This window comes from Ixodes scapularis, unplaced genomic scaffold, assembly GCF_016920785.2.
Source record: "Ixodes scapularis isolate PalLabHiFi unplaced genomic scaffold, ASM1692078v2 ptg001192l_1__unscaffolded, whole genome shotgun sequence".
Lineage (NCBI taxonomy): Eukaryota > Metazoa > Arthropoda > Arachnida > Ixodida > Ixodidae > Ixodes > Ixodes scapularis.
Window position 1 is genome coordinate 1184218 of NW_024610115.1, and position 20136 is coordinate 1204353.

At 45.4% G+C, this 20136-nt stretch overlaps 1 protein-coding gene across 1 annotated transcript; it reads right to left on the reverse strand.

Moving 5' to 3' along the window:
- Positions 1-13666: 13666 nt before the first annotated feature.
- LOC121047146 lies at positions 13667-19876 on the reverse strand. The gene is made up of 3 exons (XM_040502181.1): positions 19862-19876; positions 18147-18349; positions 13667-14153 (listed from the first exon to the last, which is right to left on the reverse strand). The coding sequence occupies exons 1-3, from the start codon at positions 19874-19876 to the stop codon at positions 13667-13669; spliced, it is 705 nt and encodes a 234-aa protein (XP_040358115.1).
- Between the last annotated feature and the right edge of the window lie 260 nt (positions 19877-20136).

The following is a 20136-nucleotide window of genomic DNA, read 5'->3' on the forward strand; positions in this document are numbered from 1 at the left end:
GAGAGCAGTACACAAACGAGGCGCAGTACCTCGTTTGTGTTCTGTCCTTCCTTCGTTTTCGTCTTTGCTACGCACACACAGTTTTTTTCTTTTTTAAATGGCCAAGCAATTAGCTAACGCGGTCGTTCTTTTTTTATACTTCAAACCTCTTTAAAGCGAAAGATTTATGGCGATACTTTGGAGTGATTTCGAGGCCGTCGGCTGCCGTCGCCGCTATTCGCGACTCCAGCAAAACGGACGCCGCCAAACGGGAAAACCGGGAACCAGTCGGTCCAGGTCGCTCCGGGCCCCGCCGCGTCTCTGATGGCTTTCGCGGACACGTGATGTCGGCGCGGGGGCGAGCAATGTAATTTGACGAAGGTCCGAAAATTTCTTAAGTTTGTCTGAGTGTTCATTAGTGTGGTGAAGCCTCGGCATATTGTTTCTTTCCATCACGTGTTTGAAAGCCCGTTTACTCCACTACACACGGTCGCGTGCTTTCAATTTTTTGGATGAGGAGGAATCACGGAAAAACGTTTTGATTTCTCGTCTGTCTCTAATCACATTCAAAGTGACGACTGCTTGGTAACTGATAAGTGGTTTCTTTATAAGGATGTAGAACAGTGGACTGAGGTCGACAGACGAAGTGTTTCACTGGAGGGAACACCAATGTTGCAGTCAAGTGAATGGGAAGGTTCGATAGATGCTTTCCTTGAGTTTGGTTGTGCTCGATTAGCTTCAATTTAATTTAGCCACTAACGCCGGCCGGCGCGTTGGCTATTCATCTTGGCGGCTTTTCGCCGAAAAAGATCACATTGAAGGAGTTGGGCTAATTTCGCAATTACTTGATTCAGAAAATTTGCTCGCTGCATATGATTAACGAGGGAAATTATCTGATTCCAAAAGAGGGGGGGAGGGGGGGGGGGACGCGTACTCGCAAAGTTAGAAGCTATCACTGCATTATGATCTATCGCGCCTCCAATATGTATATTATAACCCCTGTCGAAGCCAGCAGCAATATACGTCTACATTGCTCAGGTTGACCGGCCACAAAAAATACTCATTTTATCCGTTCAGGATTCGAAGTCAAGTTCAATGCAGAGAGGTCTGAGTGAATCTCCGATGAAGACTCTCCTCAGCTTGTCCGCATTCGTCTCCGTTCTACCGGTTAGAACCATTTGGCTAAGTTTAAGTAGTATCCCTCTGTCTGTCAAATATTCTTTTATTCAGCAGTTCACCTAATAGTTAGTTAATTAAGTTTATATTTCAACCCGAAGACCCGAAGAATATACTAATATCGCTTTAGTGGGACCATAGTACGTAATATAATACATAATCCGCATATTCGTCAAAATGACTTCTCGGTTGCTACTAAAACCTGAATTGAAATACGAGTATCAGCTGCTTGGTGAAGCGCCAGCGAGTTGACATGCTCCTTGGCTCAAGAAGCGCTTGCTTAATTTTCGTAATTTTCCTGCAGCCTGTGTTCTTGACCGGGCACACGACTGGAGCTGTTTTTTGAAACGCGGACAGGCACAAAAGCTCAATTTCGCGGACAGATAAGTCGCATGGTCGAGGCATGCGAGTTAGCTAAAAATTACTCTCGGTGGAACAATTTTGTAGCCCTCGCCGCTTTCCTTAGACGAAGAAAATTAATTAGAGTTTAATACCGTTCCTCTGGAGCCCATAGTTTCGATTTTGAACGAAGTCTCCAAAAATAAAGTTTGACATGAAAAGAACAAAAAACACCGGCAAAACAAAACTATGCTCGGCAAGTTTATGCGCACCGGCTACACTTAACTGTCTCAGTTCAAATACCCATAAAAGTGGGCATTCAACAAAAGAAAATTTGTTAAATTGAATGCGCCACCCATTCAGGCGGCGCGGCCGAGCTGACGCGACCTGGACTCAGCCGCCATGTTTGTTTGGTGGTGGCGCCCCCTATAGGTCGCTGGAGTCACGAATATGGAAAAACTTTTCTCTCCCCTCGTGGCGCGAGGCTTCGGAAGTCGGGTCTTCCCGTCGGCCACGCCGCGCAGAGAGAGAGAGAGAGGAGCCCCGGTGGTCCCGCCAGTGATGGCGCGACGAAGGGAGAGCTTTCCTGTCGCCTGCATCAAACACTTGCTTTCAAACATTTCTCACGTTATACGAAATCCAGCTTTGGCAGTATCCTTGCTACGCGTATAATATTGGATAGCTTTAGTGACTTCCATCGCTCTTACCCACTTACTTTAAGGAGCACCGAGCACTGGTGGAGGTCGTCTCTGGCATCCACGATGCCAACAACGACGGTAATGAAAATTAACCACGTCGCTCCTCCGTTCTCAGGCAAGTGACGGCACCATTTCGCCCGCATTTCGCGACCGTGCTACATTTATGGCTTTTCTTCGCAGATTGTGAGCAAAAAATAAGACTTTTTCGTGCAATAACAGACATTGACACTGTTTGTTGAAACGGGGCTCATAAACAAAGGGATATTTGTGGCCTGGACCGTAAACTGCAGGTTCTGTACCAGCAAGAAATTATTGAGCACCGTTTCCTATTTGGTACGAACGCCTACCTTTTCTGGGACGCCCTTCAAAGAGCAATGAAGAAATACTTCCCCTAACCCATATGGAATTCGCTTTTGGCCAGTTTCACCCAAAGACATATGGTGCCATTTGACTTTTTCCACTTGCTGAGTTTCATGGCCTCCAGCGGTGTAGGATGATTCACTGCAATACTGAGTACCACTGAACTACCCAATCTATGTTCATTGAAGAAGTTCAGAAACTTAGGAATCTTTAATAACACATGAACGATACTCCTGACTGGCTGCCATTGCTGGACCAGTGTCTTATGTTGCCTGCTTTTTAACTGTTTTTTGTGTTTTATTTTAAAATCCCAATGTTTTTACTTTACTTAGTGACATGTCTGCCCGATTGCTTGTAAATAATATTTAGGTTCGTAATTTTCATGTAATAAAGATATTTAAAAAAAAATATGTCCTGATAGTCGACAGGTCCCACGCCTGCGTCCCTCTTTTCTGCTGACTTTACAAACTTTTGGGTTAGATTTCTCTGAAGATTGTGATCATTTGTACCTTATCTTTGTTTGATAATAATGGTGATTCACAGTCAGCTTCCACAACCGCATTGCACAACGAATGCAAGCCGCATTGCACAACGAATGCAAGCAGCATGGTTACAATGTTTGCCAAACGCCAGAAGACCAGCGTCCGTTTCAAACCGAAGCGGAATCGCAATCACGTAATGAAGTAAGAAGAACTAATACAACAGCGCCAATAAATACCTGAATGTATTTATTGCTCCCACTTTAGTTCTGAGGAATAAATAAAGCTGAATAACTGATCAACATTTTTACGTAGCTAACGTGACATTTCGTTGCTTATGCTGCCCAAATGTTTAGCATCGTAATTTCAGACAGTCCCAAATATTTTTCTTCTAAACACGGTTTATAAAATGCAGACGCAATATGTCGCCGTAGTACTTAGGAATTAACGTCTTTGTGGTTTATTGAATATCAGAAAATGAATATCCGGAATTTGTATTTTCTCATCGTGACCCTTTTCAACTTGGGTGTCTACCTGTGGGCGAAGACAAAATAAGCTAGAATGAATAAAACACGTATCGCCCGCGTTAGCGCTACTGGGCGCACTGAGACCCACGCGTTGTTTACAAGCAATTGTACGTCCGTGCGTACTAAAAAAAACAAAAAAAGGGGGTGGGAAATGCGATATTGCGGAGCCAGCTTTGGGAGCAAAAAATTGTCTGCTCACGCTCCCTTCCGTTTTGAGCGCCACCTTTGGGACGTGACGTCGTATCGCTACCCGGTGGTTCCGATAGGATAGGCGCAACGACCCCTATGAGGCAATCAGTAGGACGGTTAAAAGCACGTGACAACTCTTCATTGGAGGAGTGCGCACCAATAGTACGTTGTCACGCGCATGACTCTGATATTTTGACTGGCTCGCTATGACCGTTTTTTCTGCAGTTTGCTAGGTTACGCGGAATCGATTTCTACCTTCCTCTACCCCAAGCTATAAATATGGACATAAAGGAGGGTAAAAAAGTCCCAATGTTACCTCTCAGGCCGAGAAAAAGTGCCTGAACTTAGCTCGTCGCCTTCGGCTGTGCTTGTACAAACGAGGTGCTACGTAAGAGTACTGCGTTAAAAAAAAAAAAAAGAGCGCTTTTTACTTGCGCCAAACAGCAATTCGAATATGCAGATGTTTTCATTGTAGAGCGTACGCTAGTAATACCTTGCCAGTTGAATTGGACGCCAGCGGTTCGTGCGGGTGGTGACTCTTACTAGAGAAGGCTGGGACGAATTTCGCTGAGCTACGAGGCAGAGTCAGAAAAGTAACCGCAATCTAGCCGTGAGAGAATGGAACCTAGTGATATACTGCTTCGCTTCAATTATGTTTTGACCCACCACGCCGGCGTGGCAACTTCATGGGAAATGTCACGTGACCAAAGCTTTCAAAATGACCGCCCCTTTGTTAGCATGCACAAGGGAGGAGCAGCGTTCGGTTATCCGATTTTTGAATGCAGATGGCAAACAAACCTGCGGATATTCATCGCATGATGCTGATGCAGTACGGAGGCGCCTGTGTATTGCTTTGGAAGATGTACGTGTGGCACAGAGGGTTTCAAAGTGGAGCGCCTAGTTTGACGGACGCGCTTCGCTCCGGCTGGGCTCACACTTCAGCGACGCCGGACGCCATCTCTGTTGTAGGACGGCTCGTACACGGGAACTGGCGTGTCGCAATCGCTGAAGTGGCTGAAGAATTGAATACTAGTCACGGCTTTACGTGCCATGCCATTCATGGTGTTCTGCAGTATTACAAATTATCCTCCTGATGGGTACCAAAACAATTTAAGCCGGACCTTAAGGAGCGGCGTGTGGATGTTTGTGAGGCGCTACTGCGACACCACGAAGCCGAGGGAGATTATTTTCTTGGACGTATTGTGACCGATGATGAATGCTGGATATACTACGCCCAGCCAGAGACAAAGCGAGCAAAGCAAGGAGTGATGACACACAACGTCACCAAGGCCGAAGAAGTTCAAGACAGCGCCAACGGTGGGCAAGCTACTGCTCACAGACTTTTGGGGCCATAAATGCCCAATAGTTGAACATTACATGCCAAAGATACTCACCGTAAACTCTGCATCATACTGCAACCTGCATGATAACTATTTGTCGTCGCGTCGCGGATTAGTCAGCTCGGGGGTGCTTGCTGCAGCAACACAAAGCTTGCCCTCACGCGGCACGAACGACAACGGAAAAAATCAAATTACTGCAGTTCGAGTTCATTTCGCACCCACCATACTCGCCAGGCCTCGCACCGGGTGATGTTTACCAATTCTGACCCCTCGAAAAAGCTCTCGAGTGAAAGATGTTTGATACAGATAATGACCTGAAAGCGGAGGTGCATTCCTGGCTCCGGAGCCACTCACAATTTTTTTTTTCGCGGCATCTATGAATAGACCGATCCACAAATTCCACGCCATCTAGCGGCAGGATTTCAAAACAACGCGCGGGCGCTGCTGGCAACACGATGGCAACCGCCGACCGCCATTGATATGGCGACAGATGAAAGCGAGTGCCATAGCGAGTGTGTTCCTGCAGCTGTCGCCGCCGTTCCGATTGTACCCGTAAGATGTCGTTTCATTGCTGTGTGCCCCTCTGTAAGCAGAGAGGCGTGAGGGATGATCACGGAGACAAGGTGAGATATTTTGTTTTGCTAATTCGTCTATCGTCTCATCTTAGCATGGACTGACCGCAGAGGCTGTGCTAGCGCGAGACGGTAGCCTTAAACCGGCACTTGCGCTGCACGGGCGCTCGCGCAGCCGCCGACGTGTCGCTTTTAGCACGTGCGGCCAACAACAGTCCATGCTAAGGTGAAACGAAGTATAAAGTACACGAGATTACCACTTCGTAAAAAAAAGTTTCGCGTATATGCGTAGAACTTCAAAATGCGCTACACCGCTACTTTGAAGCATAAGCCTCATTCCGCTGAGCCCTGGTTAACATCTGTTATCATTATTGTTTTCCAGGTGTCTTTCTTTGCTGTTCCGAGGAACCCTGTTTTGCGGAAAAAATGGTTGATTGCCATAAAACGAGATGAGGGAAAGCACTTCACCATTTCGCCTAACATCTTCGTGAGCTGCTGACGCAGCTTGTGCGGTGACGTTTCGTGCTCCAAGAACTGTGGTTGGCTACTCCATCAGCGCACCGGCTACAAAAGCGGTGCCGGCAACCACCGGGTCTTCATTTGGCAGCAGCGGCGGCAGTTGACTACGTACTTATACTGCACATCTTAATCTCAGATTCGGCTTTCATCGGAGCTGCTGAGGCCTGTCGCGGCAATCTCGTCGTGGGAGCACATCTGCCTCGCCGCACGCCTAACATCTTCGTGAGCTGCTGACGCAGCTTGTGCGGTGACGTTTCGTGCTCCAAGAACTGTGGTTGGCTACTCCATCAGCGCACCGGCTACAAAAGCGGTGCCGGCAACCACCGGGTCTTCATTTGGCAGCAGCGGCGGCAGTTGACTACGTACTTATACTGCACATCTTAATCACAGGTTGGTGCACTAGCTCCTTGCTGGGATTCCCTTGTCATTTTCTTGCTTTTCCCGCCGTTGCTGCCACTGTGAAAGTGCTTGTCAGTAATCAGCATGACGGCTAACGTCGTAAAACTTTTGAAGGACTTTAAACAAGAAATTCGCGACATGAAGGTGGCAATCGAGAGAGAACTTAAAAAGGAGTACAAGGCCCTAAAAAGTTCGATTGACTTCGTGAGTCAGCAGTTCGATGATTTGTCGCAGCGCTGCTCGAAAATCGAAAAAGAAAATGCAGCACTTAAAAAAGCAAATGCTGCGCTTTCCGTTGAAAACTCTAAACTATCTGATGAATGTAAATTGCTCAGGGAGCAACTTGACAGTTCAGAACGAAGATTAACTGACCTCGAACAATATTCAAGGAACAGGAATATTGAGATCAAGGGCCTTCCGCCCGCTGAAAAGGAAGACCTACCCGCTGTCCTAAAGACGCTCGGTGACGTTATTGGCGAACAAATCGCCGAGTCTGACATCGACGTCTACCACCGCGTGCCGAGAAAAGACGGAGGATGCCCAAACATCGTCGTACAATTTCATTCTCGCGCGAAACGTGATGCGGTGATTGAGGGGGCTCGCAAGAAGCGAGTTTGTACTTCTGACCTGGGTCTTTCAGGCCGCTCTCCCGTTTACGTAAATGACCATCTATGTCCGGTGCTCAAGAAGCTGCTTGGTCAGGTTATCGCACGAAAGAACGAAAAACAATGGAAGTACGCTTGGTCGAGGGAAGGCAAGGTCTTTGCAAGGAAGACAGACACGTCGCGTGTGCTGCGTGTAACTTGCACCCAGGACCTGGACAAGATCCAATAGGTGCTGACCTCGGGTATCGTCTTTTCTGCCCTAAGCAGACGTGTCTGATAACATGTTTACGCCATCAGACGTCACTGATATCTACCGAACTAAAAAAAAGTGTACATCTTTCTTTCATTTGAATACACAGTCTGCTCGGAATAAGGACAATGACTTGCAGGGACTGTTTTCTTGTTTTGGCTTTTCTTTCGATGTTGTGATGCTTTCCGAGACGTGGTATCAGCAGGATAATGAAGTGTTTAGGATGCCTGACTATGAAACTCTGTACCTTAACCGCTCTGTCAAGAAGGGGGGTGGTATATTATTAATGATTAAGAACACATTGAAATTCGACGTAATTCAACATTTTACAAAAATAACGGACGATTTTGAAATCTTAACCATTATGTGTAATCAAAACATTTTTTCTGTCGTGTACCGCCCCCCTGGAGGGAGCATATCTGCTTTCTTATTGTTCTTGGATGATTTTTTGTGCTGGGTAAACGAGAATAGATATAACCTGGTCTTAGGTGGCGATATTAATATTAATATGTTAAACGCGACGACAACACAGGGTGAGCTCGTTAGAATATTAGACTCAAACGCTTGTGTTAACACCATTACTCTGCCAACTCGTTTTCAGAATGATTCTGCAACGTTACTTGATGTTTTTATTACAAATATAGACACTCAAAAACTAGTATCAGGTGTTATCGGGGTGAACGTCAGCGATCACTTGCCCATTTTTCTCATGACTACTCAAAACGCAATAGTTGAATCATATAAAGAAATTCATACTCCTACATTTCAGGACGTTAATCCACTAACATTAGAACAATTTCGCAATGAACTCGCACAGATATGCTGGGATATAGAATATAGTAAAACTACCCCTGATGAAGCCTACGACACGTTTTTAACCTTGTTTAAGTCGGTTTATGTAAGATTATTTCGTCACAAGGCATCAAGAAGCAAAAAGTCAAGGAAACCATGGATAACGAACAAGTCGTTAAAACTAATAAAACAAAAAGATGCTCTTTATCGGCGGTTTTTACAGACAAGAAACTCAAATGATCTACATGCTTTCAAAGTTTTTCGTAATAAAGTGACTAGTTTTCTTGGAAATGCAAAAAGGAATTATCTTCACAACCTGTTCAATGCCGACATACTAAAACGAAGTGACATTACGTGGCAAAGACTGAATACAGTGCTTGGTCGTGGCCAGCAACACTCACAGTGTATTCAAGAGTTACTTTTAAATGGCCAAGCAACATCGGGAACGGCGCTAGCTAACTCTTTTAATGACTTTTTTGTATCGCTGGCTAACAGTACATATGATCCGCGTAGTTTAGAATACCTAAAAGCTAGAAACCGTGAAAGTGCGTTTTTAGGACCGACTAATGCTGAAGAAATTTATCACGTGTTTCTTTCATTCCGTAACAGTAACTGTTGTGACGCCGATGACTTGCAAATTCGTCCAGTTAAGTACGTCTTAGATCTAATTTGTCCTGCACTTGAACATATTTATAACCTGTCATTTATACACGGCGTATTTCCAAAGCGTATGCAGTTAGCGAAGGTGAGCGTTTTGTATAAAGGGGGTGACAAAAACGAATTATCAAATTACAGACCAATATCAATTCTTCCCGTTTTTTCAAAAGGTCTAGAAAAAATAATTAATGATAGAATGACTGCTTTCTGTGAAAAACATAGGATAATCACAGACTTTCACTTTGGCTTCAGAAAGGGTCGTTCAACCGAGTCAGCACTCCTGACACAAAAAGAATTGATTCTCCATGCTATTGAACACAAACTGCTAACACAAGGGATTTTTGTAGATTACTCAAAGGCCTTTGACCGAATAAACCACGTTACCTTACTAAAAAAACTCGATATCTATGGCTTCCGAGGGGTATTTCTAGATTTGTTGAAAAGTTATCTTCAGTTTTGTTTCCAGAAAGTTGTTATAAACAACAAGATGTCCGATATCAAAGCGATTCAATCCGGGGTACCCCAGGGTAGCATTCTTGGGCCCTTGTTATTCAATATATATATTAATGACGTAATAAATATTGATAATGATACCCAATTTGTTATGTATGCCGACGACACCAGTTTATTTTTTAATTCTTCCGATATTAAAAAATTAATAAATCATGCAAATAATGTTCTCGATAAATTAAACCAATGGACCCTGTTGAATTCACTAGCTATTAACAAGTCCAAAACAAAAGCTGTACTTTTCAGACCTAAAAATCAGAAAGCAAATATTGAGAACCCCCTCATGATAGGGACTTCAACTGTGGATGTTGTGCCCTCAGTTAAAAGCCTAGGAGTTGTATTTGAAGAACACTTAGTTTGGAACAAACATATTGAAATAATTGCTAATAAACTCTCTCGCGTCGTAGGTATTCTTACAAAGTTGCGGTTTTTTCTACCCACTAATATAAAATTGCTTATTTACAATTCCCTGTTTCTTTCTCACATCAACTACTGCCACCTAGTTTGGGGGATTACAACCACGTCAAACCTTACTAAACTCTTTTTACTACAGAAAAAAGCCGTGCGCGTTATCACTGGCTCTCCCTACGATGCGCATACCGAACCACTTTTTAAAAGTCTTAAGGTACGTCCAGTTAACTTTTTATATAATGATATACTGCTCAAGAGGTACTATGCCGGCAAAAAATTAAATAACAACATCATAGAACAATTATCTAGATTAACAAGTAACACTAACATTTCTAACACACGTCACAATGAAGCATGGATCATTTCTCATGCACGTACGAATTACGGAAATCAATCTTTATGTTACACATTACCGTTTTTATTAAATTCACTTGATAATTAGAAATGAAAAATAAGTGTTTCATGTTCCATGCAGTTCATATATCTAGATCTATTGTTTCACCTTGTATCTCTTCGTGTGCATTGATTTTTTAATGTTTAGTAAGTGATGCTGATGTTGCGTTACTTGTTTGTTTTTGTGTATTATTACCAGTGCTGTTGCCGAATCTTTTTTGCTTATTTTTTACACTGCAATGGGACTATGCATATGCAGAGGGGGCTCAGACCCAGTCAAGCCGCACCCTTGCGGCTTTTTGTCAGAGCTCCTTGCATCACTTGTTTAGTACTTTTCACTTGGTGATGTTAAATAAACTTTGATTTGATTTGATTTGATTTGATTTGAAAGTTCACAAAGGTGTGTTCAAGACATTTTCAAGAACAAGACTATTTGTCAAATATCGCTTGTGGTCATCGCTACTTGAAACAAGATATTGTGCCAAGCGTGTTTGCATTTAACGTAGCGAAAAGACCCCCGAGGAAGGCGCCCCTTCAAAGGATGCCACCTACACGCAAGATTCCTACAGCGGAAAAAGATGAAACAGAGTACACCAGCGCGAACCGCGTCGCCAGCGAAGCTTCAACGAGTGCTACGACCCTTAACGAAAGTGTCGACGTTGAGGGATACCAAACCAGTTATGATGTCGCAGTTGAGGACAGTTCTGCCGACGAAAACAGAAGGGAGGCGATGGTCGACACAATGAACGCTGCCGTCGACACTGACGAAAACGAAACCGACTACGCGGTCTCCGTTGAGGAGAGTGCTTCCGACGAGGACAAGGGACGTGATCGCCGACACAGTGAACGCTGCCGCTGACATTGATGGGACCTGCGACATCGAACAGCCGCTAATGAACACGGCACTGAAATCATCACTAACACGACCGCCGCCTCAGTTGCAGCCTGCGACTCCTCGATGGCCGACAACGCCACCGATATAGACGTGACTGAAACTTTTGCCACCAACCTCCCTACGGACTACACCATAGTTGAGTTGGTGCCCATCACTGAGTTACGACGCCTGAAGATACAGACTGCATCCCAAGCAGAGGTTATAAAAAACTTGCAGATTCAACTGAACAGGTGCAAAGACCAGTTAACACAAACTGAAGACACCCTGCATCATGCCCAAGTGTAGCTCTTTAGAGAAACATGAAGCAGAACTTAAAGAAACTAAGCATGCCCTGTTTAAGTGCCAAAGGGAGCTTGAGCTTTTGCTACAACAGTGTAAAACACTAGAGGCAAAATCAAGTCGCAGATTTTGCATCGATTGTTTTAAGGACAGCCCAGCAGATGTACTCCTCTACACCGGCCTTCCAAGCCATGATCATTTCATGCGTCTTTTAAGCTTCTTAGACCCAGATGAGGACGGCGAGAATGTAAATTTTGGTCCACCTCGTACAGTGACAAAGCCAGAAAAGCCGGAAGGCGCTCGATTTTGTTTCCCGCTGAGCAGTTCTTTTTGCTACTCGTCCGCCTCCGGCTTGGACTTTTTGAAAGAGATCTTGCTTACCGCTTTCGAGTTCCTAAGGCCACAGTGTCAAAGGTGTGTATAACGTGGATAAGCTATGTGTATGTACACTTCGGTCAGCTGCACCTGTGGCTGCCAAGGGAGGCTGCGGATGACGCGATGCCACCTGAATTTAAAGAACGCTTCCCAACGACAAGGGTCATCTCAGATGCAAATGAGGTAAAATGTGAAGCCTCCAGCTCACTCGTGCTGCAATCGTCTACTTTTTCTCCATATAAATCTACAAACACGTTTAAGGGGTTGATCGGCATTTCTTCCGATGGGACAGTAACATTCATATCTGAGCTGTTCACCGGTTCAATGTCAGACAAGGAATGTGTAGAAAAAAGTGGTTTCCTCGAGCTGCCCTTTGATGACGGCGACTCAGTGATGGCTGATAAGGGTTTTAGGATAGAGGAGATGCTGAAAAACATCAATGTTCAACTGAATATACCCCCTTTCCTTCGTAAAGGTCACTTTACGACGGAAGAGGTAAAGGAGACAGAACAGATAGCTTCTCTTCGCATACACGTGGAACCACGAATTCAAAGGATTAAGAATTTCCACATATTTGACTGGCCGGTTCAGATTTCACTTGCTCCAGTTGTCAGCGAAATGTGGGCGATTTGCGTGGCTCTCACCAACTTCCAAAGTCCTCTGATGAGAGCCTCTAATGACTAAAGCATTTGGCTCTTTTAGAAAAAGCTCCTCTTTCTACAGTGATATGTCTACCCTCAGTAAGTAAATGTCAGTGTGAAGTAAATTCTTTGCCACTTTGTGAATAGTCTTTTGTCATGAAAAAAGAGACAGTATTTGAATGCAAGGTATGCACTGAAACAGCCTGCTTTCATGCTTTATTCCTCTGCCGTTTCAAGTTGCAACTAAACAAAAAACAAATGAGGTAGACTTGTACCTCCCTATAGCACTTTATTTACAAAGGCTACACTGCTAATAATTCACAGAATTTACACAGCTGGGCTGGTGCACATTACGTTATACACTGCTAACAGTTCCCTAAATCAAACAAGATCAAAGCAAACAATATGAAGGCTCATGGTCTCGACAACAGTGCTAACAGTGTTCTCGAAAATAAACTAAGGAAGGAAAATGACCAAGGCAGGTCGAGGCGTGTACCCAACTGGCAGTGCAAACATTCGCCAACAAGCCCCAACGGTTGCACGGACAGTAACGCAATGGGGAAAGGCTCTGCAACTGCCGTAGTTTGTCAATAAGTACCCATGTTGCAAGTTGGAACACTTATTCTGTATTAATTTTTTTTTAGTTACTGGCCGATATTTTTGTTGGCTAAATCAATGTGAAATGAATGAGCGCTCATAGTCTCGACAACAAACAAACAATGTTCTTGAAAAAACACTAAGAAAGGTAGCAAAAATGACCCAAGGCAGGTCGAGGCGCGTTTTCAACTGGCAGTGGAAACATTCACCGAGAAGCCCCAACGGTTGATTGGACAGTTACATAATAAGGAAAGGCTCTGCAACTGTCATAGTTTGTCAATAAATGCCCATGTTGCAAGTTGGAACCATCTCTTATCCTGTATTAGTTTTTTTTTTAGTTACTGTCCGATATTTTTGTAGTTTAAACCAATGCGAAATGAATGAAACCTCATGGTCTCGACAACAGTACACAGAGTGTTCTAGGAAATACACTAAGAAAGTACTGAAAATTACCAAAGCAGGTTGAGGCGTGTACCCAAGTGGCAGTGTAAACAATCGCCGACAAGCCCCGACGGTTGCACGGACAGTTATGCGATGGGCTAAGGCTCTCCAACTGTCCAGTTTTGTTAATAAATGCTTCTTCTGTTGGTTGCAAACATAGCCTATTCTGCATTCATACTTTTTTTGCTTTCTGTCAATTATTCTTGTAACCTAACTAGCACCCTCTTGAGCAGGTCGAAGTTCTCACTGGTCTGGCCTACCCACATGATAGGGTAGTAGAGTCTCAAAATAGAACTTGTCGAGCACCTCCTTGCACTTAATCCAGCTACAAGGGCAAAATCGAATCCGTTCTATGATCAAGAAGTTCTTACAATATACCACAAAATCTCCCCAGGTGACGCCAGAAAGGGCCATCTGTCCCAATAGCTGGTAGTAACGGCTATGGTCACGCTTTAGTCTGTATACGCCTGCGGCATCCTTTACTACAAAAAAGCCTTTGGAGTCAGGAGTGTCACAGTTCCACATAGTGTAGGGGCACTTGACCTCGACCTTGACCCCGTGAGGGGGTGTCTCGGCTGGATCAAAAACGCGCCTGTCTGGGGACGCTCCCAACCATGGCGAAGAGGGGTTCACCATGAGGCCACAGCAGGTGGTCTGGATCTGGTGACCACGAGACCGCAGAGTCTTTTCGTAGTGCCTCACGGCATGGGGCTCCTGGGTGATACCATGCCTGAAATAAACAAGAACAGCAAAAATGCTGTTATCAGGAATCCTCACTCCCAAGAGAGAGAATAAAAAATGAACAATACCTGCTCTACTGAAAAAAATTTTAAAAAGATTATAGGCAAAGGGCACGACCAGCATTGTTACAGAAGATGGCAGGACAAAACATCACAGGTCTGGGTTCCGACTGTTTTGGGGACAAATATTCAACAGCTCTTTATGTTTCATTTTATGCTCATCTGCTAATCCTCTCTTTGATGGCTACATTCCGAACTCCCAAGTGATCCTACCAGCTCGCAGGTTGACCTCTCAGCTATTAGGATATGAAAGTGTGACACATGCACAAATGCCGAACGCTATATGAAATGCCAAATGTCATATGAGACGCCAAAGGCAACCGGACATCAAACAGACTGTATTTTCGTGCAGACTGTGGTCGTGACGAGTGAGGGCATGTGCTCTGCAACTCATTTAATCGAGATGAACAAGTTCGGAAACGATTTACTGTAGTGGTGTATCAGATTAATTGAACTTGTGGGAGAGCGCTTTTCTCGTCGACGCATTGCGGTTAGGCTTAAGCATTTGCCGCGTCGCAGATGCGTAAGGAGTGGGGGAGGCTATGACAAGGCCAATTTTTATTGGGACGTGACTTATATTTCTGAAGTGTTGAGCATGATGCTTCATAGCCTTATTGTGAATCATTAAAGCGTGACAAAGGTTTTACAATGTCTTTTTGTGCCTACCCTGATGGCCTAAAGAGCTGAAGATAGCCTTCACAGGGTCACTTAAACCTAGACAGTGATTACGAAGGAGAGCCGGCAAGCTGCCATCAGCTTCTGTCGTCTTTCTTCAGGTCATTTCGCTTGCCATGACAACATGAATTGACATTGCAAATAAACAATGTGCACTGAATAGACCTTTTGCGAAATCCCCCAAGCGCCCCAGCCCGCGCGCGAGGAATTGTGGGACAAACTGTCCCTCGCCTGGACGCTCTGCCTTGAGATTGCATTGCCACCTCTTAATCCTCTGTGTTTCGATTCCATTACCTATTTTTTTTATCTATTCCAGTGTATTTTTTATTGCTTCTAAGGGTTTGTATTCTCTTCTGCGCACAATATTTCTTGTATATATATAGTGTTTGTGTCTTTATTTCGCCCTTTTCGACGGGAGTGCCGACAGGACAACACGCCGCTTCGCGCGTCGTTCCCCGGGTGAGTATGTATACTGTTGCTACCGATTCCTGTCGCGCTGTTAGCTGTTAATTTTTGGTTCAATTTGACCCGCGTGCAGTCGAGACGAGCCGTTTATGAATGCCCGCGCACATGTCATAGGGGTAGGCAGAACTCTGAACCAACAATCGCGACGCGAGAGCCGAGTGCGCTGCGATTTGGCCGCCCGCGCTCGCTCCGTTGACTCGCACTGTAGTCTATGCCTTCGAGTGCCGCTTACTTTACCAACATACAGCACGCCGCTTTGTCGCCACAAACCATTTGTCCGAATGTTTGCAAAGCTGACACATATGCAACGCTGCGGCGCCTGACAACTGCACGCTACGGCGCGAGCCCTTCACACCCGCCACTGGTTCAACGTCGCAACTTGTAAGCGCTTATGGTATGCCTTCTTAATCTATCTGCTAAGCGGTTGTCAGTTGCAAACAGCCTTTTTCAAGTGCTGACAACTGCCCGCCGCTGCGTGCAGTTGTCAGCCGCTGCAGCGTTGGATATGCCGAACGGTGTCACGGTTTTGCAGGCATTCGGACAAATGATTCGCGGTGACAAAGCGGCGTGCTGTATATTGGTCAAGTAAGCGGCACTCGAAGGCACGCGCTACAGTGCGAGTCGACGGAGCGAGTGCGGGCCGGCCAAATTAGAGCGCACCGGGCTCTCGCGTTGCGATTCTTGATTCAGAGCTCTACCTACCCCTATGACATGTGCGCGGGTGTTCATAAACGGCTCTTCTAGACTGCACGCGGGTCGAAATGAACAGCTAACAGCAGAATGTTAATCGGTAGCAATGGTAATACTCACCCAAGGAAAGACGCGCGAAGCGGTGTGTTGTCTGTCGGCACTTCCGTTGAAAAAGGAAAAATGAAGACACAAATATTATATATACAAAAAATATCGCGTGCAGAAGAGAATAGAAACACTTAGAAGCAATAAACAATACACTTGAACAGATAAAAATAGGTAATGGAATAAAAAAACAGAGGATTAAGAGGAGGCAAGCGACAAGGCAATGTGATCTCAAGGCAGAGCGGCCAGGCGAGGGACAATCTCTCCCACAATTCCTCGCGCGCGGGCCGGGGCGCTTGGGAAAATAGCAAATCGTCTATTATATATCGCTTCAGGACCAAGAACTGCAGCCATTTTGTCAAACTGAGTGTCTGTAGGTATATTTTTCTCTGAGTCCCTACCTGGTAAGCCAAGTGATCTTAAAATTCCCCCACCTAGGTACTCTGACTAAATTTTAGCTGCGGTTAGCACTAACCGCGCTTCGAGCAAACCGACTCTGGTGTATAAAGCTATACACAAACTCGGCTCCGTTATGTAACGGTGCAGTGGTGGCGCGTCAGGAGCACTTCCGGTCAGGAGCTGTGCGCAGAAATTACTATGCGGGACGTGCATTCCTGTGTTCTTTTGGAAGAAACCATAAAAAAAAACCGCCTTCTCCTCAGAACGGCATGGCTGTACCAAAAGAGTCAAGGAAGTTTTGAAGGTCAGTTTTCATGTGCTTTGTGCCTGCTCAGTTCGTCCGAGAAGGGGATAGGTGCCGCAAAGAAGGAAAACCAGATGCCGTCAGAGCACGATTGCTTGTGCGGGAAGCACTTTGGGTTGAATTCACAGATACTCACAGTTGTTAGAGTTATTTGTTTTGTTCCAACATGAAGGATGGAAAACCACCAAGTTGTATGAACCACCTGCGGACCACGTTCAGTGCGTCTTCAAGTTCAAACGACCGCCTGACCGTTTGAACTGTCGTCTACTCTTTCTAACTTTTCTGCTTGTCGTCTGCTCGTTCAAACGACAGCATCTTGTGGACGGAACATTGACCCGGTAATTCAGATCAGAAGTAAGTGCAGGCCTCAAAAGACTTTTAGGTTTGAAGGTACGTTGGGGTAAGTAAGCTCGGTGTAAACAATAGATACAATGAGATATTTATCATTGTTACCCGTGGCCATCACCGACTCGTTATGCCTGATTCACTTGGTCCGATTCTGCTTGCGATTTTCAGTATTGACGTCGACCATCCCAGCTACGGTTCACGATATTGCAGCCCGAGTGATTTCGCGACTGAAAATAGCGAGCAGAATCTCATCATCCGAATTAAGGTTTAGCGTCCATTCTGCGGCGCCCACACAATATGAATCGCCGCATGCCACATTATTCACGCAAAGTTTTGCAGTGTAACGAGCCTTGGGTAATTTTGCTGAGGCCGCTCAAGTAGTCAGACATTGCCAGGAAGACGCAGAATCAACAAGTCCAACGCTCGAGAAAGAGCATGGGGACTAACACCGACGCCGAAAACCTTGTATACCAAATGGTTTGTTTATGGGCGACGGCATGCTTCTTGCTCACACTCCATTGTGCATGTGCGGCACCGGTGGCGTCCGCTAGGGGCGCTTTGGTTTGTTTGTAAACATGAATTGGTCTATAGGACCGGTAGTGTTAATCTCCGCTCTGTTGATTGACAAGTTGGTAGGTTTTGCACTCCGCTGGTTGCAGTGTTTTTACAGGCCCTGGTACAACTTAATAGCTTCGAACATCAACATTGATATCTAGAGTCACCGTTTGAGAGCTCCGTTTGCCGTTTGGACCGCTCAGTAGACGCTCCTTTGGAATCGAGGAAGCTTCTACTGAACGGACCAAATAAAAGCTTTGATTCAATGCGAGAATTTTTGCATGCGTGCATAGCCAAGCTACTCTCCTCTGAGGAAGGCCAAAATAACTGGGTAATGTACCTTCTAAAAGAGTTACACTGCATAGAAAAGTTAAGAACTCACTTGACTGGTGCGACTCGAGACAAGTCCTTCTCTTCAGTGAGGTTCCGAAGCCCGACATCAGTCCACGATACTCTAATCAGGACAGCTCCGAAGGAGGACGCTGTGAGTCTGTTGGTGCGAGCAGCCTTCCATGTAGCGCTCTTCGACTGCTGCCGGCTGTCCTTCTCAAGCTGGCGTGCTTGGTCCGGAGTGAGAACCAGCTCCTAAGCAGACAAAGACAAGATAATGGGCAACTGAAAGCTGAATGTAGTCAGGAGTCTCTGTATTGAGGCTAAGACAGCAGGTGTTCCTTGATTTCTATGAGAGGGTTAGACCCAAGCAGAAATTCGGAGATCAGTTAAGCAAGGAGAGTTTTTTTTGTTTGTTTATTAGATGTATTGAAGATTTGTAGTAAGGTGGATTAAAAGATATTTATAGGAAGCGTGTGGCACCTAAAGAGGGCGCGCTGCTCCGCTGCCAATGGTTGCATCGGCGTTGCGCTGTGGGAGCCAAACCAGCGGAGTGGATGAGCACCGAGTTACTCCCATTCCCACCTTGTTGTACGCACATGCTCCATCCACGACTCGCAGCACAAGTCTTCCCACTCAAGGTCCTCAGTGTGCGTCAGAGCATCTCCTTGGCATTCGAAAACCTATCTGCGTTCAGCGCTGCATCTCGTGGATTGAGTTGGAGCCCCCATCACTCCGTCGTGTTCCTTTGTTTATCTGTTTGCGTTTTTGTGTGATGAGTTTCGGCACACTGGTTTACCAGAACGTGCTTTTACGAATTGGTTGCGCGTCCGACGACAGCTCGACAACTACTATATATTCAGGAGTGAGTAGATGCTTGATTACAAACATAACGTAAGTAATTGCTTGTCCACGACTCCCTGCGTGCTTCTCCGCTTATCTCTGTGTGTTTTCGCTGAGTCTGATGCAAAGTGGTTCGCCGAAACATGCTTCTACAAATCGGTTGTGTATCCGACAGCTCAACGGTTACTACGCGACAAATTCATGGATGCTTGTGATTACAAAACTGAACGTAAATAGTTTTCATTCCTATTTTAATTGGTTGCTTTCGCTGTTGCAGCAGTAATGTATGACAAACTGGGCATATAGATGAGGTAGCTTCTTGAGTTTGCACGTTTTTTGCCTGCGTGCGAATTAGTGGCTCTGTGTTTTCAAATCTCACCGCTAGTGCAAAATGGTTTGTGTCGATGTGTTGCTGCAGTAACTACAAAAGAGATCGGAGGCGGCGTCCAAACTGCTCCTCGATAGGGTGCCTCGATAAACGTCCCTCTGGTATAGATGCAGCCTACTCCACGAGGCTTGTGCTGGGTTACTTTTCCCAGGGCTGACTACAAGCAGTCCCTGCCTTTTCGACTGCTACCTCCGTGGCCCCGAGGCAAGACGATAGACAAGCAGTCCCTGGTCAGCAGGTTGGAACCGAGGTGACCTGGTGCCCTTACAAAAAAGGTGGTCCTCCACTGGTGCATGCCACATGGCTTTTCTTTGTTTGGCATGAAGCAGCTTCATCGGTTACTCATCGCGTGCTGGACAGGAATCCAGAGGCTTTAGTACTAGCAACTGAGCCGACGAGTACTGACACACGGTTCAGTTGTTCCCGATTTCTGCAGTACTGCCTGTCTTTGAAGTATTTTGTGTGACGAAAAACTATAAATATTCATTCTGGGCGGAAAATTTTTGTAATAATGTGCCCAGTTCACGAAGAAAAACCTTGTTTTTCGACATTTCGGGGTTCCGCTCACCCAGCACGCAATGGGCTCACTACCCGCTCTTGCAGCCAGCCATCCTGTTAGATAGCTCTGCCAAGACGTGGCGGCGCTACCATCTTTTCGCAGACTTCCTATGCCAGCTTGTGCTCTGCCATTTCTTTTTTTGTGACACTGTGTTTTGAGATTACGGATACAACCCGAGGTTTTGGAAGAAATTTGCGGGATTTCTGTTTGACACTAAAAAACAAAAACAAAAATAAAATCGATAGAAACAAA